This window comes from Microplitis mediator, chromosome 11 (assembly GCF_029852145.1).
Source record: "Microplitis mediator isolate UGA2020A chromosome 11, iyMicMedi2.1, whole genome shotgun sequence".
NCBI lineage: Eukaryota > Metazoa > Arthropoda > Insecta > Hymenoptera > Braconidae > Microplitis > Microplitis mediator.
In genome coordinates this window covers 14191531-14215199 of record NC_079979.1, presented here as the reverse complement: position 1 = coordinate 14215199, position 23669 = coordinate 14191531, and the positions used below count along the sequence as shown (strand labels likewise).

At 29.9% G+C, this 23669-nt stretch overlaps 1 protein-coding gene across 1 annotated transcript; it reads left to right on the top strand.

Moving 5' to 3' along the window:
- Positions 1–198: 198 nt before the first annotated feature.
- LOC130677839 (uncharacterized) lies at positions 199–22408 on the top strand. Its single transcript, XM_057484714.1, has 14 exons — positions 199–582; positions 1253–1298; positions 3532–3693; positions 3791–3977; positions 4124–4217; positions 4443–5214; positions 5352–13961; positions 14052–14118; positions 14222–15638; positions 15800–15950; positions 16045–17312; positions 17401–17649; positions 17737–17850; positions 18940–22408. Exons 3-14 carry the CDS (start codon positions 3555–3557, stop codon positions 19741–19743), a joined length of 13872 nt encoding a protein of 4623 aa, XP_057340697.1. The 5' UTR covers positions 199–582; positions 1253–1298; positions 3532–3554; the 3' UTR covers positions 19744–22408.
- The last annotated feature ends 1261 nt before the right edge of the window (positions 22409–23669 follow it).

Below are 23669 nucleotides of genomic sequence, written 5' to 3'. Positions count from 1 at the left end.
GATTGTATTTTGGAGAAGGGCAGCGGCCTTACACAAATTATATGTTACTACTACTACATGTAACAACAATAACTAATACTACGATATCATATCTCTACGAAATGTTAAAATTGCGCGTGCGCGTACCGATTCGTCGAAGAGGACGCTCGTAAACACACATTCAACATAAGAACATTGTCGCGAACAGAATAACGTTAAAATTTACTCACCGACGGGTATATTCACCAGCCAATAGATGTACGTACGGTTGTTAACATTACACTTTGAGTTTTATACACTGGATACTCACTCACTTTTATCTTTACTGAAAGTGTTAAATTATTTTTTTTCTGTGCCGTGTTGTTCTCATCTCTACACTCTGCTCCACAAAACCTAAACCTTCCTAGTGCTGTTGTGTGTGCATGCACAACATACAATATTGTTATCATTATTATTATTATTATTATTATTATTATTATTATTATATTTTTACTTGTACTTATACTCAGTACATTTACCAGTGAAGTGAACACGAGATTGAGAAAGGTGAAAAAAAAGGTTGTGAGAATAAAAAGAAAGACGGAGAAAGCTTATGAGTACGAGGTGTGTATAGTAGTGAATGCAATAAAAAAAAATAATAATAAATTAAAAAGGTATTAAATTAACGGAGTATAATCCGTATAACTGCTGGTTAATTTTTAAATTCATTTCCTTTCTATAAGTGTGAGTGTAGCAGACATCAGATATCAGACAAATTTAAATTGATTAATAAATCGAGTAAATAATTTATGAAATAAAGTTTTTAAAAAGTGCGCATTAAAAAATTTATAAATTAATAACTGTATTATTTATAAATATTATTTTTTTAATTATTTATAATTTGAAATTTGTCTGATGGTTACATTCATACTCATGGATATTTTATATTTTGAATATGGTTAATTTAATCGTATTATTTAAAATCCGTGATAATAATCCAAGGTTCTTTGATACACCGGTTGTAATGAAAATATAATATGTCAGGTTGAGAATACTAGAACACTGGGTGGTAATATATATTTATTACAATATTGAAACTCTGCCGTGGTTACTTTAATGTGTATATATATATATGTATATATAGATATATAGCATACGTGTTCTGTTCACACAACACGTTTGTTTTATGTCGTAAGCCAAAATAAAAGAAGCAGTTGAAAAAAAAAGAAAAGAAATTTTTTTTTCCTCGGCAAACGTTTGTGCGCGATTTTACGCTCACATTTTTTTATTGCAGATGTGCCGCATAAGACGCGGAGTCATGTCTATTAGATAGTAATAAGGTGAGATTTTATTTTTAATTAATTAACTAATTATTTAATTATGTATATTTTTATTTATCTAACATATATTATTAATATTAAAACCGTTAGGGTTGTTGATATATTAAGATATTCAGGTGTTAATTGGCATCAGCAGCTTGACGGACATTCTTATAATGGATTGTTCTAGTTTACTCTACACTGAAATGTCGCTTGTGATTTTATTTTATATCTATAAGTATAATATATATTGTAAATGTTACTAAAAAGATAACTATTATTGGTAGGGTTTGGTTGGAGCAGGAATAACTTTTATAAAATTTTATTATCTATCAAGAAAAAATATTTTTATATTTTTCTGGACATAAAAAAGTTGTAAAAATTCCCTACTTGCAGAGTTTTGTTATTTTATTAGACATATTAGCAAATAAAACGCTACTTCTTCTTATTCTCCTTTCGTCTTCGTCTTCGTACTCGTCGTCGCTGGTAGTTGGTCGTAGTTTTTTTTTTTACTACTCTTGTTTTTATTTTTTTTCTTATTTTTTTATCTTTTTTTTTTTCATCTTGGGTTTCTCATTGTATACTGTCTTCGTTCACCTGTGCAATGTTTTAAATTAGACGCTGGCTTTTATTTAAAATTAATCAATAGACGTATTATGAATGCACGTTATCATAATGTCAATTATTGACAAGTTTATTTACAAAACTGTTTCTCTGGAAAATGTCAAAATTTATAATAAAAAAAATTTACGTACGAGTGACGATGATTAATGATACTAACGGAGCAAAAAAGTCTGCGAGTTGAATAAAATTCTAGACTGAGAGAAAGACAAAAAGCGGATAAAAAAAAAGAGCAATAGGATAAAAAGTAATAATTTTAGAAATATGTTTTTTTATTTTTTTATATACTGTTAGTTACTTAGTAGGACACTGGTAATGAATGTATGACAATAATTTTCTTTCTTTATTTTTTTTAAATTTTCAAATTAGTTAATTAAAATGCTGTTTAACTGAAATCAAACACGCCAGTCTTTTTAGTCTTTTTTTTTTATCCGTAATAGCACTTGAGAAAATTTAACTATTTAAAATTGCCATTGCCATTACCATTATCATTACGATTACAATTACACTATCTCATTTCCGTCCGTAAAGTTTATCCACTTTATGACACACTGTACTTTTTGTTTTATTTAATATCACGATTTGATAAATCGCGTGTTTATTTTTACTCTTATTCTTGTTATCGATCATAAAAATACCAAACCAAATGAAATAAAAGAAACGGCGATGCGAGTTAGTAGTTTTAGTAAAATAAAAAAATTAAGTATTAAGTTTATGGTATAATTCAAACTCGATGAAACCCAAGGCCCCCATGATTCGACACAAATAAAAGATAATGGATGACATAACGCATGCTTGTCAATGAAAATTATACATCTCTGTTCAAGATTGCCTGACGCTATTAATAAATAAATATTTAAAAATGTATTAACATTTAAGTGAGAAATATTTCTATTTATAATTTGTATACATTTACATTTATATCTATATCTATATCTACATCTGTATCAATATAAATAACTATATAATGATACGGAAATTAATGAGTGTAAATGGAGCAGATATAAGACAATTTGTAAATTTTAAATAAATAAATAAGTTAATTAAAACAATTAAATGAAAAAAAAATGCGCGTACTGATTTTTCTACTTTTCAAATACGCATTTTTTAATTTCTTTTCTAATTATGTTTTATTTATTTATTCTAAATTTAAAAAATTATGATAGTAAAGTTAGCGGACATCTGAGAATTTTTAAAACTTTTGATATAATAAATGGAAATGTTTATAAAATAAAAATAAAAAAATGCATGTTTAGACAATTCAAAATTTAGTACATGCATTTTTTTAAATTTTATTATTTTAATTGTTTCATTTTTTTATGTGTAATTAAAAAATTTCCAATTGTCAGTTACATTTACACTCACTGAAATTAGCCGTCGTCAAATCATTTTTGACTTTTTTTTAAAAACGATAAATTAAAAAAAAAATATTTCGGAAAATTCCACTCATAGTTTTTTTAATTTTCTACAAGTGCATATTTTTTTTTCTTTTTAATTAAATTGTTGAAAAAAAAATCCGAAAATTGTTAGTTGTCTGCTAACTTCAGAATCACATTTATATAAATATTTATTTGAATACTAGATTAATTTTGTGTGATTGGATATAAAATTTTTAATGAAATTTTTAATTTAGTTTTTTCCAGGCATTAAAAACAAATGTTTTCCGTGCGTTTGGTTAATGCGGACAGCTATCAGGCAACGCCATTGCCTCAGCTGGATCCAACATTCTCAGAATTTCGTGGAACTGAAATAAAACATGTACCTATTGTACGTGTGTTTGGTACAACTTCTACAGGTAATGAACTTTCTCATAATTATTGTCATAAAAATTTAATTATTAAAATTAAAGTTTATAATTAATATTGATAAATTATTGCCTGTAATTAAAATAGGTGAAAAGACATGTTTACACATACATGGGGTGTTTCCATACCTGTACGTACCATTCACGGGGGATGATAATGCTGATGGCCTTGCCTATAGAATAGCTGCATCCTTGGATGCAGCGATCAATATATCCCTAGGATCGGCGAACTCAAACACACAGCATGTCTATCAAGTACATCGAGTTGCTGGAATGTAAGTCAAACTATTATGCAAACACTAAACAATTATTTTATAACACACGTTATTGTTTATTGTGTTATTAGCAATCAATACAGACAGTTACTATCATTATTGTTATTATAATTTTTATTTTTATTATTGTTTATTTATTTACGTAGACCATTTTACGGTTATCATCGGAGAGAACATCAATTCTTCAAAGTATCTTTTTATAATCCAGCGATAATGAAGAAAGCTATCGATTTGCTACAAGTGAGTTCAGTCAATAATAAATTACCTTGACATTATTCACAGAGTTAATCATTAATATTTAACTTACATTCTAGTTTTTTTTAAGATAACTTTTCTTCTTAAAATTATTCATCATCATCTTTCCTCATTTTTTATTCGTCTGCTCTAAATAATTTTTTATGAAATCCGATTTAACTTAAATAATTATTAATATTAATAAACCCCGAAATCGAATCCTATTTACAGAATGGATCGGTGTTGAATCAAAGTTTTCAACCACACGAGGCCCACATACCGTTTATCCTTCAATTCATGATGGATTACAATTTACACGGAATGAGTATGATCAATTTATCAAGTGTGAAATATCGTCGGCGCATTACGGAATCTCATTCGGAGTTTAAATCATCAAATGCTACTAGTAGTAGCAGTAATAGTGGTGGCGGTGTTTGTGGTGGTATAATTACGCCGGTCGATGAACTTGATTATCTTCCAGCGTGTGTTGAACGACAAAGTATTTGTGAATTAGAGGTAGACGCTTTAGTATCAGATATCTTAAATAGACAAGACTTGGAACGGGGAATTGAGTTGAATCCAGGACTTGCGGCAATTTGGGAAGAAGAACGTGCTAGAAGAGCACAAGCTGGCCTTGCTTGTGAAGATTCTCAACTTGTCAACCCAAAAAGTCCAGCACGGCCACCTTATTGTCTCACAGACAATGATTTGTATCAACAGCAAAGATTCAATCGCCGACTTTATATGGTATCGCAGTGTGATGAAAGTACACTTTCATCCGCGTCCTCGCCTTCGTCCTCGTACTCTTCTCCTAGTTTAAATCAATCGTCATATCCGATTGAAACACAGGACGACGATCAACTGATGAATGCCTCTAATTTACCGAGTTTAAATTCGCAAAATTTAAATTTGACTCAGCATATAAACGAAACTTCAAGTCTCAATTCTACCAAACTTTCACAAGAATCTAAAACTTCTCAATTAACTAACGAAACCAGTATTTGTAAGTATTCATTTTATTTGTTTATTAATTCATTAATTATTATAATTTTATTTCATTTATATATAAATTCAATATTACAAAATCACTGGATAATTTTATTATTTAATTAAAATAATATTTATTCATTTATTTTTCAGTGGATTCTGAAGACATACCATTAATTGAAATACTTATGGATCTAGCGCGTGACTCTGAGAAACATGGATCTGTGGATAACGATAGTATTCTTGGTACACAAACTTCGGCCTTTGATAACGATGAAATAAAGAGTGATAACGAAGATGACGATGTTATTGATTTCAATCTAACGTGTTTGGATATCGATTCAATGAGTCCATGGGACTCAAACCCCGACAAGTCACCTAGTCAACTTGTTCCTGTTAATAATATAGAGTTAATTAATAATAATATTAACAATAATAATAATAACAATAACGCTTCTATTAATGTAACTCAAACAACAAATATTAATAGACCTATTATCGGGTCCGATAGAACGGACGCCGAGAGTCTAAACTCGGAGGAATCTCAGCTTCCGCAATTGGATGGTGCTGGTGATCTATTGAGCTTTCTCGAGTCTGAGGAGGATGAAAACATTATCAAGTATGATCATCAAGTTAAACGTATACCGGAATATCAAGCTCCAATTTCAACAGCGGATTATAACAACAGAGTCCGTGTATTTAACACAGGTTTACCTTGTAATGATGATGAAGCATTTATAATGGAAGAGGGTACTTCATCATCAAATTGTTCACCAATGTCACAACAAGATGCATGGTCCTTTTATTTACCAACTGATGCTGACAATATTGACGAGTTTGTAAATATGAATTTTGAATTATTGGGATCTGAATTTGGTTCTGATTATGAAAATGCATTGGGTTTAAATGCACTACTTGAAGGTGATGATGATGATGATACGTCCATAGGTGTTAATTTAGTTGTTGGTAATGATAATAATGAGTGTGTACCATTAGAAACAGTGTTAAATGGTGATCCTTGTTTTACACAAACTGCTGAAATGGATAAATCTGATTTAACAGAACTTAAAGATCAATATGATAGTTTGCTAGGTAGTGAACTTGTACCAATAGCTTATCAAAATTTTCGTGACAGTGATAGTGTTGATAATCATAATGCGCGATTAGATAATAACGAAAAGTGTGGTCAAGTGTACTCAAACACACCGAGTCAACAATTAAATACACCAACTCAAGTATCGGCAACGGCAACAACAACAACCGCAACATTGTTAGCAACAAATGACACTAGTTGCAATTTATCATCAGAAAATGTAACGCCCAATATACAAGAACCTGAGGCTAAAGTATTGAAAAATAAATACGATGACTGCAAAGAATTTACCAGCAGGCAGCTCAATAGTGCTGATAGTTCTGATTATAATTGTAATTTAGTTGCTAGATGGGAGGAGTTACAGGACTTGAAGTTTATTCCGAAACGTGTGCTGAAGAAAAAAGGTTTTGTAAGAACGAGAAAACAAATATTGAGACGGCCAACGTTGAGTGAATCAATGATGGCACGTAAGCGTGGTTATTTCAGACGTGGTCCAGCTAATTTAGCTAATCAAGTATTTCCAAGTGATAATAATATGGTAGCGCGAGTTCCTGACAATTTACCAAATAATTTGATAGATTCTTTACCGCAAGATGTCAATAAAAATAATAATACAACGAGATGCAATAGTAATAGACAAATAAAAGCTACAGATCGTACTGGTACGACTGAGAAAATTAAAGTATTTATTGAAAAGTCTCGGAATGTTAAAAATTCAGATGACAATACTTGTCTTACTTGTACTACTACTACTACAAAAACTATTGCTACTACTACTACTAAAAATACTTGTCTTTCTGCTGTTCTCGCTTCAAGAACTACAACTAAAACTAGCTCCTTTACGTCTGGTATTAAAGAAAAGTCGACTAAATCACCGTGTTCACTCGATGATTATTCACCAAGTATCCCGAGTAATTTTTCACCGAGTGATCTTATTGGACATGTAAATACCTCAGGAGAAGTTGAAAGTTCAGGAGCGTATACTTGCAACGATGAAATGGAAAATTTATCTGGTGCGCTTGTAAATCTAGACGAAACGTATAATAATCTATCTGATAAAAAAAATAAAGTTTTTGTTAATCAACAGCCACGTTATTTATCTTATTATTCATCAGAGAGTGCACACAGTGGAGTACCCTATGGGCAATCAAAACATCGACACTGTCTTTATTCATCATATCGTAATGCTTTTGTAAGAGATTATGTATTTACGGTGGATCAAGTTTGGGTTATTGATAAACGAAAACGTGGTACTGCACCAGCAATATCAACCTCAATATGCACTAAAGACTGTTGTCGTTTGCCAATAGTGTTTTTAGATAAGCTTAATATTGTTATTAATAAATCTAAATCTAAACCTAAACCTAAGCATACTGTAGCGAGCCAAGAAACATCCTCAGTTGTGATACAAGACATTGATATTGTTAATTCCACTTGTGACAGTAGTGAAATTGACATGACCAATGATAATAATTGTAATATTATTAAAAATATAGATAAAGTTAATTCGCCAGCTCAATTAGTTAATTTATATAATAATAATAATAATAATAATAATAATAATAATAATAATAATAATTGTGAGAATGAGAATGTAGTTAAAGTAAATAAAAATATTTATGATAATGATACTAATAATATTAAAAAAACTAATATTTTATTAAATAATAATAATAATAATAATCCAAGTGGATATGATTCAACATCAACGCAATCATCACAAATATCATCGACACAAAACCACGATCAGCTTACAGATAATAACAAAATATCAACAACAACAATAAAACAAAGGCCAGATCAGGAACAAAAAAATGACGGCCCGGTTATAATAAAAAGAGTTTTTGAAGAGATGTCTCAAGACGGTACTGCGAGTAAAAAGAAACGGTCAATTATTTTAAAATTGGGAAACAGAAGTCACAGTACTGTTTCAATAAAGGACGAAAATAAAAGTAATTTAGATGAAAGTTTTAACGAGAACTTTGTTCAGCCGCGTGGGATGAAAAGTAAGCGTAGAAGACTAAAGAAAATAAAACGTTTGAATGAAAAAGTAATAGCCAATGGTATTAATAAAAAATCTAAGATACACAATGAAAAAAGTACTGATCTATTTACGTCTTCGCCCTCTTCAAAGTCTTCGTCATCAATAATACATAAGCCGCGTTTACGTAGTCAGGTTAATAATACAGAAACTACTACTACTACTGCATCAACGACAATAATTGATAATGAATTTACAGATATTTGTTCTATTACTAATGGGCAATTGAATTTAATTTCATCATCTCAGTCAGAATCAATGCAACCACGTAAACGACCAGAAATATGGTGTTCAATTAGTAGAAAAAATATTGATTTTGGATTTTTAACCGCCAAGTCAATAGCATCTGAAGCTGATGATGATGAAGATATTGATAGGAAAATTCCAGTTCTACGAGCAAAGCCTATAGTTATACGACATGTCGAGACACTTCCAAAAACGTACAAAATAAAAATATATTCTGCACCAGTTAGTTCTGTTAAATCAGTTTATGAGCCTGAAGTCGATACGACATCGCCCGAAGTAGCGGAAGATTCGTTTATTAACAATAATAACAATAATAATAACAATAATAATAATAATAGTAATAAAAATAATAATAATAATATTATTAATGATAAAAGTGTAATTTCAAATACGACAGAAGTACAACAATTCAGTGAGTTTGATACGACACTTGATGTACATTTATGCGATTCAATTTACAAGGACAATGATGATGTAGCAGCAGTTACTAATGAGATATTTGATACAGCCGCCGGTGGCATTGTCGAAGAGGAAAGAATATCGTTGGCTGATTGTACAGAAAATTCAACCGATGAATCAGAACTATATACTAATGCTATCGCAGAAGCTAATTTTTATGCGAGTAAGAATTATACTATCGATGCAATCAGTCAAGAAATACCGCAATGTCTATTTGAAGAGGATTCTAACTCGGAAAGTTCACAAAAGAAATCATTGGAGACGATAACTGAAAGTTCAATGGCTGAAATATCTGTTGGAATATCTCCTTCCGCTCATATTCCTCCTTTTACTTCTCATTCACCAGAAACACCAGCTGAGCCTGATAAAGTTTTAGATAATAATTTGATAAACGATCAATTTAATGATTTAAATGATACTATATCTACATTAACGACTATCACGGAACCGGATAAAGTTGAACAAGATATAAAAAGTCTGGGTGATACATTAAAGTTAAATGAATTTGTACCGACGCCCAATTCATTTAACTCAATCAACACAGGGAAATTCAATACTAGAGATCATACGTCAAATGAGTGCAATTATGTATCATCATCGTCTTCTTCTTCTTCTTCGTCCTCGTTGTCGCCATCGTCGTCGTCTTTGTCAGCATTAGAATTTGCCACGTCCGCAATGCTAAATAATTTACCTAGTGCAGAACAATTGAATTTAGAAGATTACTTTGATGAAGAACAAATTATTCAAATGATAAATTCCGTTCTCATATTAAATGATATTAATCTTGATGATGCACTCAATAATCAATCATTATCATCATCGTTGCCATCATCAAAAGATTATCGGTCTTCTGTGGATAATATTAATACAGTTGAAGATGACAAAGCAGTATCAAAATCTAAGTATTCACCCAATAAAATTTCCATAATACGAAGAATCTATAAGAACAAAGTACCACACAAAGAAACCAATAAAATAATTAAAAATAATAATGAAAGCACTGTAGCTGCTAATAATTATGATGGTAATGATAAAAATCCTCTATTAGATTCGGAACAATTTATTAATTTATCGAAAATTGAGGCTGAGCTTCCTGATAATCCCGTTATAATTAAACCTGATAATGAAATTGATGATAAATTTAATGAACAAGTTATGAAAATCGATGATAATGACGATGACAACATCAACGATGCTGGTATTAATCAAGAAGAATCAGAAAAAGAAATGGAATTAGTAACAAGTGATTATAAAAATAAAATTAAAACGTACGAAAACAACTTAAGTGATGATAAAGAATCACAAAATGAAATTATCTCAGACTGTGTTATGACTCAACATAAAAATCTTAAAATGTCTATTGAAAATATTGAGATAAATAATTCAAATAATTTGCTCATGAATATTAATGATGGTAATATTAATAATTCAATTAAAATATTAAATGAAAATGACAAACAATCAAATAAATCTATTGAAAGTGTTATTGATAATGATAGTTACGTAAAAATTGATTTAGAGGTAATTAAAATAATGGATAATATTATAGTAACTATTGAAAAATCAATAAATGCAATCAGTAATTATGAAGATAAAAGTATTAATTCTGTACCTATATTAAATTCCATTGTTGACAATAATTCAATAGTAGATGATGAAGGTGAAGATGCTGATGCTGAAGCTGAGGCTGACAAACAAAGCAATTATTTATCTCAGTCAAATGAAATATCAACGACTGTTGGAGACAATAACACCCACAGTAATAAAGTTGAAGCAATCACAAATACCAGCGATAATATTACCAACAAATGTAATTCAAACAATGAAAATATTTTATTAACTTTGGAAACTGATGACAGTGATGAAAAAAAAGATACTGAATTGACAAATGAAAAAACGTACGTTAACTTACTCGAGCCAGAAATCAAAGATAAAATCACAACTAGTGGTACTGTTACAGCTACTGCTGCTGCCGGTTCTTATTGCGAAGTACTTGAGGTAAATGAGAAAGTTAAATCGTCTGTTGAGAAATCTACGTTTGAATCTACTTCTACTGCTACTGATAATCACTGTTCTAATGAACAAGAAATAAAATCTAGTTTAAAAGAAGATTCACCACAAGTACTGTTTAATAGTGAAAAAGAAAATCTAAGTGATAATCATGAGTGTTTAAATTCAAGTAATTCAATCTTTAGGAGAGATAAAGATTTAGAAAAAGAAGATGATGATAAATATGAACATGAACATCAACCAGAAGACCAATCAAATATTGATACTGTAGAATCGGAAATTATACAAGATTACAGTGATGATTTAAGTGTAAAAAATATTTCAAAGGAATCAGTGCATCGGTGCCGTGAACTATCTGTTCGTTTGATTCGTATTAATTTGAACGGATTTAATCAATATTTGAATAGTAATAATAGTAATGGTAATTGTAATAAAAAGAAAAGTGATTCAAGTGTAGCTGATTTGGAATCTGCTCGCGAAGCAAGTAATGCGAATTCAACGAAACAAAAATTACTAAATTCATCAGGAGTTAAAAAATGTGTTAGATTTGATGATCAGGTATTTATATTCGAGACAAATACACGAGTACCTCTAATAAATTTTGATGAGAAGAGTGAAGAAGAGGAAGAGCAAAGAGAGGGTGACGGCGAGGGTGACGAGGGTGCGGGTGAAACAGAGGGTGAGTGTGATGAAGAGGAGCCGGAGGTGGTATTGGATGAGGAAGAGGAAGAGGTAGAGGTAGAACCAGAGGCAGAGGCAGAAGCAGAAGCAGAAGTTGAGGTAGAGGTAGAAGTAGAGACAGAGACAGAGGCAGAGGTTGAGGTAGAAGCAGAGGCAGAGGTAGAAGTAGAAATAACAGAAGAAGAAAAAAAACTTGGGGTTGAAAATCAAGAATTAGAAAAAGAGCAAGTTGAAAAAGTAAAAGATGTTGAAAAACAAGATAATAAAAAAATAATAGATAAAGAAGAGCTATCTAGTGTGGTTGTAAAAAGAGGTGATATAATAGAGTGCAATAAATCAATTGGTAATAAAAATGACAATGAAACAAAACTTAATGGGGTATTAATAAATAGCAATAGTTCTAATAAAAAATACGATGATGAGATAATAGTTATATCAGATAGTGATGAATCATCAAGTGAAAATGATGTCATATTTGTTTCAGAGGAAAAATTACATCAACAATTTTCCGATAAATTGAATAAAAAAAAACTAAATAAAATAATTGAAAAAAATGATATTTTTAATAGCAATAATGCGGATATAGATAATTTATTTCACGTAAACGGTGTGATAAGAAATAAAAATGAGACATCAAATGATAAAAGAAATAAGAAATATTCAAAGACCACGTTTAAAGATATAAACCCAATTAAAGATGTCCCAAGGATAAGATCATCTAATCCTCCTACTCCTCTTACCACGACTACTACTACTACTACTACTACTACTACTACTACTACTACTACTACTACTCTTACTACTACAACTTTTACTTCAAGTGCTGATACTACTTCTGCAGCTGCTCCTGCTGCTGTTATTCCTGCTACTGTTGCTACTTTAGCTACTAAAAAATCGGGAAAACGAGTTAAAGAGTTGGCAACGAAATTCACTTCTGTATCAGGACAAAATAGTAGTAAATCAACAAAAACCGAATTTAACCGTGACATTAAAGAGCAGCAACAGTTTTCTTTGGACAATATCCAGGAAATGGAAAGTAAGTTAGATAAGAACCTAAAGGATGTTACAGTTCAAGATGAATCTACAATACCAGTTGATAAGAATATAAAAGAAAAATCTCGTTTAGTTGAAGAACTTTTTATAAAATTCACTGAGAAAGAATCATCTCGATCTTTTGAATCAACATGCAAACGTAAACGGAATAATAATTGTTTACCAAAGCAATCCTATTTAAATTCAAATAATATTATTAAAAATAATAGTATTGTTTCTTCTTCTGAACAGCCATTACCATCATCATCCTCATCCTCATCCTCATTATTAACAACATCAATGCAAAGCTCCTACAACAATCGATTAATTCGAACATACAGAATGTTAACGAGTTATCGTAATAAAATTCATACACTTAGTATTGATCAGCGTATGGTATTTACCCGCGTGGCAGTCAGTGATCAAGAATTTATCAGTAAACAGGCCAAAGAAAAATTCCTCGAGGGTATTGGATTGTATCCGTTGAAACCACAAGGATGCGGGTGGAAACCCCCTCACATTACGACTGGGTTCATGCAATTACAACAACCACGTGTTATGCTACAACGACTTACGCCCAGTATACTTAAATACTACGGTTACACGCGTCGTTTTAAAAGTAATAGATTTGGGAAACGTTTCAAGACCGACGTAAATAATCGATTTACGATACCGGCATACGATGGTGCTGCGGATTTGAGCTCCAGTGATTCTGAATCGGATACGGATATAACTCTTGAATCCCGGGAAAAACGTGTTTGTGACTATAAACACAGAAAGCACATTGAACGCGAGGCAATAGTAACTCCTCGTAAACGTAAAAACATCAGCAGCGATGAAGAAGAAAATAGTAGAGATAGAGTTAATGCGGAAGGAAGGGATTTATGTGAACGAGTTCAAGAACGTTCATTAAATAGACGTACACCTAAACGTGCTACACCATCTACCGCAACTAAAAAATCTTACCATTCACCTAGTAGGACAAGTATGTTAAAGAGTTCGGGTTTGTCTGGTAATTACACACCGTTAAAAATAATTATCACGTCTCCTAAAGTACGGAAAGTCGCGGAAACTTATCCTGATCAGTCACGGATTGATAATCATGCTACGGATTACGCTCGTAATGAGAATACCAGCTGCGTCACGCCAAGAAGACCAAGGAGATTACTTCCTTCCACTGCGACATCCACCAAACGTCAAGGTAATTATTATTACTTTTTTTTTTTTATATTTTCTCTATGCTCTAGTTGATACAATTTGTTTGGGTAATTTAAAAAAAAAAAATTTTCAGTTCCAGAAGACAGTTCTCAAGTGGTGACGGCAAATGTTAAACAACAACAGTCGGGTGAGTTGGTAATGTGAGTCTTAATTTTTTTTTTTTTTTTTTTTATTTTTTTATTTATTAAATATTTTTGAATGATTAATAATTTAAAAAAAAATTTTTTTTATTGTTTAAAATAGATTAAACCCTATTCCCAGTACCAGTTTTGGTAATGAATGCATTGCTGCAGCTTCAAATGATAATTATTGTTCTGTTGAAAAATATAATTATGATGTATCACCAAGTGTTAAAGACAACACATCAAATATACGAAAAAATTTATTTTTTTCAACTGAGGAGGACAATCGACTCGATAAAACTTTGTGTAATGAAGATGATGATATAAATAATGAAAATAAGGGTGAAAAATTAAATAAAGATGATCAAATGCTCAATAATGAATTAGAAAAATCTAGTGATGATGATACTGTGATATTTGAGCAATCAAATGATAATTTTAAACTTAACTTTTCACCTTTATCACAACCTGATGTCAATAATGATGATAATGAAAATGATGATGATGATGATGATGACGATATATGTAATGTTACATTCACACAATACTTGAGCTCCCAACTTACTAGACAGACAAATCTATCATCAAGTCAAGAAAATAAAAATCTATCTAACTCACAACTTCCAGTGAAAATAATTCCAAAATTAAAACCGCCGTCTGTTGGAAGAATAATCGACACAATGGAATTATATAGTATACCAAAGTGTCGTAACTTGCAGCCGTTTTTTAGTAATCAATCAGATGCGCCAGGTCACAAAGAGCTTGCTCACAGATTATTAAAAGTACCTGGTAAAGGATTAGCCGATTTATCATATTTTAAATCAAGTCTTGATAATATTACGGGTATTAATCGCTGGCGTAGAATGAAAATAAATGAATTTAATTCATCATCACGTGGAGTTTTAAAATCATGTAATATAAAACAAAATCTTGCTGGACATTCATCTGTGGTTATTACACCTTTAATTTTACCTCCTTCGTTGACAAGTGTGATAAAGTGGGTCAGGGCACGAGAGTATTTGATTAAAAAAAGTAAAAAAGCTGAAAGAAAAGATGATAACAAGAATGAGAGAAAAGAAGAAACAGTTAAAGTGGATATTGAAGCACTAGAGCTAGATAAGAAATACGACAATCCGTTAATTGAATCAGAGCAACGTTCAAATAATATTAATTCAAGTATTCTTGAAACAACGACAGAAAATATTATAAATTCAAATTCACCAAAGGCTTCTTCCGCTTCTTCTTCTTGCTCTACTGTATATAGTTCAAGTGCTGTTGAAAAAGATCAGAGTTCAGGGGATAAAAAATTATTAATACAACAAAATTATAACGAAAATTCTAATAATACCGTCGGCGACAGCCTCGACGATTATATTGATCCGTCTTTATTAAGTATACTCGGTAAATCGAAATTGTTTAAAGAGAGTGAACAGTCGAAACATTTTGGAATTTCATGCGGACAAATTGAATGTTTAACGCATTCAGACAGAAGTAATGTGGAGAATGAGAATAGACAGAAAGCGAAAGCCCTGACGAGGGTACGTATTATTGAATTTTTTTTAATACCTCTTTTTTTGTCTATTGTTACCTTTTTATTAAATTTTTAAATTAATCTTAAAAAAAGAGACAAAAAAAAAAAAGAAAAAAAAATTTATATATATACACTTATAATTTTTATTTCTTTGTTTTATTGTTACAGTATCAATTTATAACAGTGTTATGTGTAGAAGTACATGTCGTAACTCGTGATGATTTATTACCAGATCCACAACATGATTCTATTTCTGCGTTATTTTACGCTGTACAGAGTGACGTACCACCAACCTCTTCAATTAAACCACTTGAACACGGTAATTCAAAATGATAATTTAAATAGCTGATAATTGTAATTTCATTTCTTTTACATTAATACAAAATACTATATATATAAATGTTATTAATTAGGTTTTATAGCAATTGGAACGGAAGGAAAAAATAACTACGGCTATGACTACGGATCAAATTTGCCTTTTACCACGACATTTGTATCAAATGAAGTTGAATTATATAAAGCATTTATAAATTTAGTAACACGTATCGATCCCGAAATATTTATCGGTTGGGAAATAGAATCATTGTCATGGGGTTACATATTTAAACGAGCATCACGACTTGGAATTGATTTAGCTAAACGGATTTCTCGTATCCCAAGCGTACAATGTAAGTGGGAATCTCAACCGGCGGATCTTAATACATTAGCGGATGTTAAATTACCGGGTCGTATTGTCCTCGACATTTGGCGTATTATGAGAGGTGAAATAGCGCTGCTTACGTATACGTTTGAAAATGTTATGTATAGTGTGATGAATGAGAGACTTCCCTGTCCGTCCTTTAAAGTATTATCTAACTGGTGGATTGAGCCGCCGTCGCCACAAAAGCAAGAGCAGGAGCAGGAGCAGGAGCAAGAGCAAGAGAAGGAGCAAGAGAAAACGCAGAAGCAGAAACAGAGGCAGAACCCAAGATCACGTTGGAAAGTTGTTCAACATTACAGTGTTAAAGTTTTAGGTATCTTGAGGATTCTCGAACAACTTGACATTATTGGACGAACAAGTGAGCATGCTCGGCTTTTTGGAATCCAATTTTACGAAGTTTTTTCTCGTGGTTCGCAGTACCGAGTTGAATCAATAATGTTACGGCTTGCAAAGCCACTCAATTACATTCCGGTATCTCCTTCACCACTGCAAAGAGCATCTATGAGAGCTATGGAGGCACTTCCACTAATAATGGAGCCAGAGGCGATGTTTTACAGTGATCCACTTATCGTACTTGACTTTCAAAGTTTATATCCAAGCATCATTATTGCCCACAATTATTGCTTTTCTACATGTTTAGGGCGTATTGAAAATATTGGCCAACCTCAACCTTATAAATTCGGTGCTTACTTGCTACGCGTACCAAAAAATACAGCTATTAAATTACAGGGTAAAGTTAATTATGCCCCTTGTGGTGTGGCTTATGTTAAGCCAGAAATACGTAATGGTATTTTACCAAGAATGCTTACGGAAATTTTAGAAACGAGATTGATGGTTAAAAAAGCTATGAAAGATTATTCTAAAGATGATAAATTATTACAACGAGTTTTGCATTCCCGTCAACACGGACTTAAATACCTCGCTAATGTTACTTACGGCTACACAGCTGCTAATTTCAGCGGCAGAATGCCGTGTATTGAGGTAATTTTTTTTTTTCTTTTCTTCCTCCCTAGTTTGTCAACCAATACCATCGGCAAACAGATTAATCGTTTCATTTATTTGTTTCCAGCTTGGAGATAGTGTTATTAGTAAAGCTAAAGAAACTCTTGAACGCGCAATAAAGCTTGTAGAATCAACTCCCAAGTGGGGTGCACGCGTTGTTTACGGAGATACCGATTCGCTTTTTATCCTTGTGCCTGGTAAATCTAAAGACGACGCTTTTATTATTGGCAACGAAATCGCTGACGCTGTTACTGCATCTAATCTTAAGCCGATCAAACTTAAATTTGAAAAAGTTTTACATCCAGCAATATTACAAGTAAATTATTCTTTTATCATTTTAAATAAATCTTCCAATAAATTACTAATCCAATCATGTTTTTTTTTTTCTTTTATTTTTATTTAGACTAAAAAACGTTACTGCGGTTACATGTACGAGACTCAGGATCAAAAAGAACCAACGTATTTGGCAAAAGGAATCGAGACTGTGAGAAGAGACGGTTGTCCAGCCGTTTCAAAGGTTAATAAAATATTAAATAAGGGAGGGCCGGGCAAAACGGGTTACCCCCGAGATTTTATAAAAAAAAAATTTTTTTTTCTAAATGCTTTTTAAAAATTTCAAAATCACTTTAGTAAATATAATTGAGCTAAAAATTTTAATGACCTTTGTTTTATGATAAAAGCTATTAAAAATTATTCCCGGTATGAGAAATTGCAAATTTTCTAAAAAAGGGAAGTTATTGGTTTCGGTTCGATTTTCGAAAATCGCGTTTTCATCAGATGTCGACGTTTTGAGGTCCTAGGAAGCTATTCTGACTATTTCTGGTTGGACGTCCGCGCGTATGTGTGTGGACGTCGATGTGTGTGTGTAAACTTTTTTTGTCCGACGATATCTTCGGAACGAATCAACCGATTTGAACGCTCTTGGTGGCAATCGAAAAGGCTCACCAAGACTTAAAATTGATTAGATTTTGGAGTCGATCAAAATGTGATCAGTTGTAAGTCTTGGTGAACTTTTTCGATTGTCACCAAGAACGCTTGAATCGGTTCATTCGTTCCAAAGATATCGTCGGATAAAAATTATTTTTTTTTCACTGAAATGTGTGTTTTTTCGGTCCAACAGTTTTTTGAGCTCGGAGAGCTCAGAAAATTTACAAGTAATAATGTGTTCGAGCTCCCTGAGACGGAAGTTTTGGGGCTGGCCTGCAGGGTCAAGCGGTTTTTAGTTTTTTTTTTTTCTTTGTATCCAATAATCATGTGGAATATTATTTTTATTCACGTAAATTACTTACAAAAAAATTTAATTTAATCAAATTCATTTAAAATCCAAAAAAAAATTTTTTTTTTCCTTTTTTTAGAGGGTACCCCATTTTGCCCGCAAAAATGAAAATTTTTTTTTTCAACGGCAACTAAAACTTTTTTCTATTTACTTTGATTATCATTAAAAAAAAAAATTTAGCTTATTTGAGTCCTCAAAAACTTAGCATTTCCTTAAGTACCCCGTTTTGCGCGGCTCTCCCGTATATTATTTTAAATATGTAATAATAATAATAATAATTAATATTAATAATTATTATTATTATTATTGTTGTTGTTGTTGTTGTTGTAGATACTGGAAAAATCGTTAAAAATACTTTTCGATACAAAAGACATGTCATTGGTAAAACAATACGTAACAAGACAACTGGACAAAGTATTAAATGGAAAAGTATCACTTCAAGATTTAACATTTGCCAAAGAATTTCGCGGTTTGCGTGGATACAAAGAGAAAGCATGTGTACCAGCGCTTGAACTAACACGCAGACTAATGAAAAAAGATCCACGAGCGTTGCCGCGTCACGGTGAGCGTGTACGTTATGTTATTGTTGCTGGTCCACCAAATCAAGCATTAATTCATTGCGTGCGTTCACCGTGGGAGGTTATTAATGATCCTGGACTGCGACCAAATGGTACGTACTATGTTACAAGAGTGATAATACCACCGCTTAATAGATGTTTAAATCTTATGGGTGTTGACGTAAATACTTGGTACCGTGAAATGCCCCATCGTTACATTTTAAATAATCCAACAGCTGTACCAAGTGATAAACAAAAACAAACTATATTTCAATATTTCGGTAATATTGTTTGTATGTGTTGTGGTCGCGCATCTTATAAAAATATTTGTGATGATTGTACGTCAAATTCAACAGAAACAATTATTGTTTTACACGAAAAATTAAGGTGGTTAGAAAGAATAAATGATAATGTCACAGCTATTTGTCAGTCTTGTATTGGACGCGATAGTAATGTTGCTGACTGTATATCATTGGATTGTCCTGTCCTTTATCGTCGTGCTCAAGCATCTAGAGAATTAACTCAAGGAATTCAATTAAAAACAATTATTAGAGAAACAATTAATATTTCATTTTAATTAACGAAAATAATATTTATATTTAAAACATAATCAAAATTATTTATTATTTTATTGTTAATTATATTTAACGTCTTTAAATGTGTGCTTCCCAAACATTGAGACGGCAAAATTATTCGTTTTAAGTCATTCCAAAGTCATTTATTTTTTTAAGCTCGTCTACATATTCAGTGATGATTTTTTATTTATTTATAATCCGAAAAATTTATTAATTTTTTTTTTGTTTTTCGTTTAATTATTAATTGGAAAAAAAATTTGAGAGACAACGTGACGATAAATATGTCAATGATCGGACAAAAGATTTTTTAAAACAACATATATAGTATTATTTTGGATAAATCAAAATTTTTATAATAATAATAATGTCAATATATAATTCAATCAGACCTCACCCAATATATCTTTCATATTTTATAATTACTAAATTTAAATGTAACACAACATATATAAGATATATATATACACACAAATATATATATTTTTTAATAGTCGGAAAAATATCCTCTTATAATCTTCCTTATTTACAACTTTACTTAAATTTATTTTCAATATAATTATTGATTAATTTATTGCTTTTTTTTTTTTTTGTTAAGTAGACAAAAGTCAAAATTTTTAATTTAAAAAAAAAAATCCACCAAAGTTAAGTGTACTTGTTGTTAAAAAAATATAAAAAACCAAAAAAAAAAGTCAAAAAATGAAAATAACTAGAAAAAAAAGAAAAAAAAAAACGTTTTTTTTACCAATTTGCGAATGAATTATTTTTTTTTACGAGCAACCCATAACATTTATAAATATTTTTTCATGCTACACTTCCAAAGTTCCATGATCTCAAGTGTACATGTGTAAAAAATATTAATGCAATTAAATTATATGTACACTTGGATCAGTTTATCATAAATTTATATGAAGGAAATTAGTTAATTGATTAATTAGTTGTGTATTAAGACAAACGCGTTATTTATTAGTAAAAATTATAATAAAAAATAATCTAATTGTCAATAGTAAGGTATAAAAAAAAATTGTCATAAAATAACACGGCTTTGCCTCTTTTAAATATAAAAAAAAAAGAGGTAATTACCGTTTCCAAGTGCCATTGTTCCTTATACTGTTAGTTTCTCGGAGGTATTTACCGAATTAAAAAATATTATTAATAAAACATAAATTTATTCGCATAATTTACTAATAAATATAATTATTATATTTAAAAATATCATTAATTTAACACGCATACATTATATAAAGTCCATAAATAAATAATAACACATAATAATAATAATAATAATAATAATAATAATATTAATAAAAATAATAATAATAATAATAATAATAATAAACAACTAGATTAATACCGCCGGCGGTTCTCTAAAGTATAAAGTAGATAATAAAGAAGATTGTATCAAGTGTATATATCTACATTATAAAACAAAAGTCTGCATATAAAATAATAACAATGCGATCGATTTATTTACTTTTGAATTCGGCTAATTATAATACTAATTAAAAATAATAATAATAAAATAAATAAATAAATGTAAATGAGTAAAGACAATGACTTGTTATTGTCAGTGTATGCATACTTGGTAAGATAGAAATTAATTTGGCATCAGCGATAAACTTATTGCTAATAAAATAATAATAACCCGTAGCTAATTATCTTTTAATTATTATTATTAAAACTTTATTATAATAAACTTTTGTATAAAGTTTTTCAAAATAAAAAGTACCCATTACGTTGTATGTATTTACATGAGTTTATCGTTGTTACCGAGTGAATAAAGTGCAGCTAAATTTATATGATTAATTAATTAATTAAGTAAATCAGTAAATTAATATAATATATTTACAATGATAATTTATAAATATTAATATATACTACGTATGCGTGTGATATACATGTGGTTTAGAGAAGAGCACTGGTACATTCTTACCCAACATTTTTTATATATTTTATCTTTTTCATCAGCTATAAAATCAAAAGACTGCTAATAATAACTTCTCTACGCCGCATTGTAACGCGTCATGATAGAGAAAATAATAATTATTCTAAATGAATTAATAATAAATTTTAAATAAATACGTAGTATTAGATTTAAGTTTATTGATTAAATAAAATAAAACATTAAAATGTAAATTTCATTTTAAATAATACTCGTTATGTAGGTGGAGTGTTGTTTTTATTATATTGCGCTTACTTTAACTCGTTACTGTATATTATTATCATTTTTTTAATGCGTTGAATGCATTGCGAGCAGTTTATCAATTTAGTACAATGTTTTTTCTTTTTTTCTTTTTATAAATATATAAATATATATATATTATTATTATTATAATTACTATTACATATTATATTATATTATATTGAATATTGTAATAACTAATGTTACTTTAAATCTGCTAAATCAGGTTGTAAAATAATTATTTATTTATGTATTTAAAAATACATTTAAAAATACAATCGTTTTGATCAGGCTACTAATAACTTAGAAGAAAAATTAAATCTGTAAGCTAAGCCTTTTCTAACGACTGTGATACATGGTTTTAGTTTTAATTATTATTATATTTTTTTCTTTTTTTTTTTTTTGTAAAAATTTCGCCCACCATTGTATAAATAAAATTATTTTAAAAAATATTATTAAATACGGAATTGGAATATGGAACTGTATTATTCACCATTATTATTATTTTTTTTTACCTATTATTTTTGTTAATTATTACAATTACTCATGTAAGGAAAAAATAAAAATTTTCCCCATAAAAATAGCTGACAAATTTTAGTAAATTCAGAACTTGAATTTAACTTTTAAAAATTAAACTGTACGAACTTGGAGCTCAATTTGAACTCTTTTAGTGATGGGTTCAAAAAATTATATTAATATCCCGGGAAAAAAGTTTAGATCTGCATTTTGTCTATGTCTGCCCAGATCAAAATAGATCTGTTCAGATTTAGACAGACTGATTTTTAAGCAGAAAGCTGTGTCAGCCTAGATCTACTTTAATCTAAACAGATCAAGTCAGATTTGTTTATACCTATTCACAGATGAAATTTGATTAGACCTGATCAAATTTGATCTAGGCAAATCTAAATTTTTTTCCCGGAATTATTCTTATTTTCTTAAAAAAGAGTTTTAAGGCTAAGTCTGAACGTTTTTTCAACTTTTAAGAAACTTTGAAGGAGTTAATTCTTGTAAGATTCATTTTTAGAATTTTCGATAGTTTTTATTTTCTTAACTTTTTATGAACAAGTAAAAAATGTTAAAATAAACCTTTGGCAGATGAGTTTTCAATAACTTGAGATACAATAAAAAAAAAAAACGTTTCCAAAAAGTTTTAAACTTACTATTGTTTCGAGTTTCGAATTTTAAAAAGTCAAAGCCAAAATTAAACAAGCGTATCAAGTAATTATCGTCAATGATATTTTAAATAAATTATTATTAAATTACATGCAGAAGACAAACAATTTTTTTTTTTTTAATTATAAATATCCACCAAAGAATTTTTCAAAATTTGTAAATAATTGTTGTTATGAAAACAAATAATTATTTAGAAGAGGGCGGGGCTTTTTAATACGCAAATTTTCAAATCCTTTGAGATAAATAATAATTATGTTTTGAATAATTTAAAAGTTAATATTTTTGTATTTTTTCTTTTTACAGATTTACCTTTGTTTCAAAACTTTCACAAAGTTAAAATATTCTCTCAGAATATTAACTATTTTTAAATTATTAATAAAGATTGTGCGCGGTGGAGTTATCTGGTACGCTACGTTTTTATTGGCCAATACAACTTTTTATTAACAAACTTTAATAATTAATTGTATGTAGAAATTTTAAATTAATATGAACAAATTATTTTTTTTACAAAACAATTATGAGTGAGCGTCGGAAAATTTTTTTAAATAAAATTTACTTACCGTCGAGTCATTATAA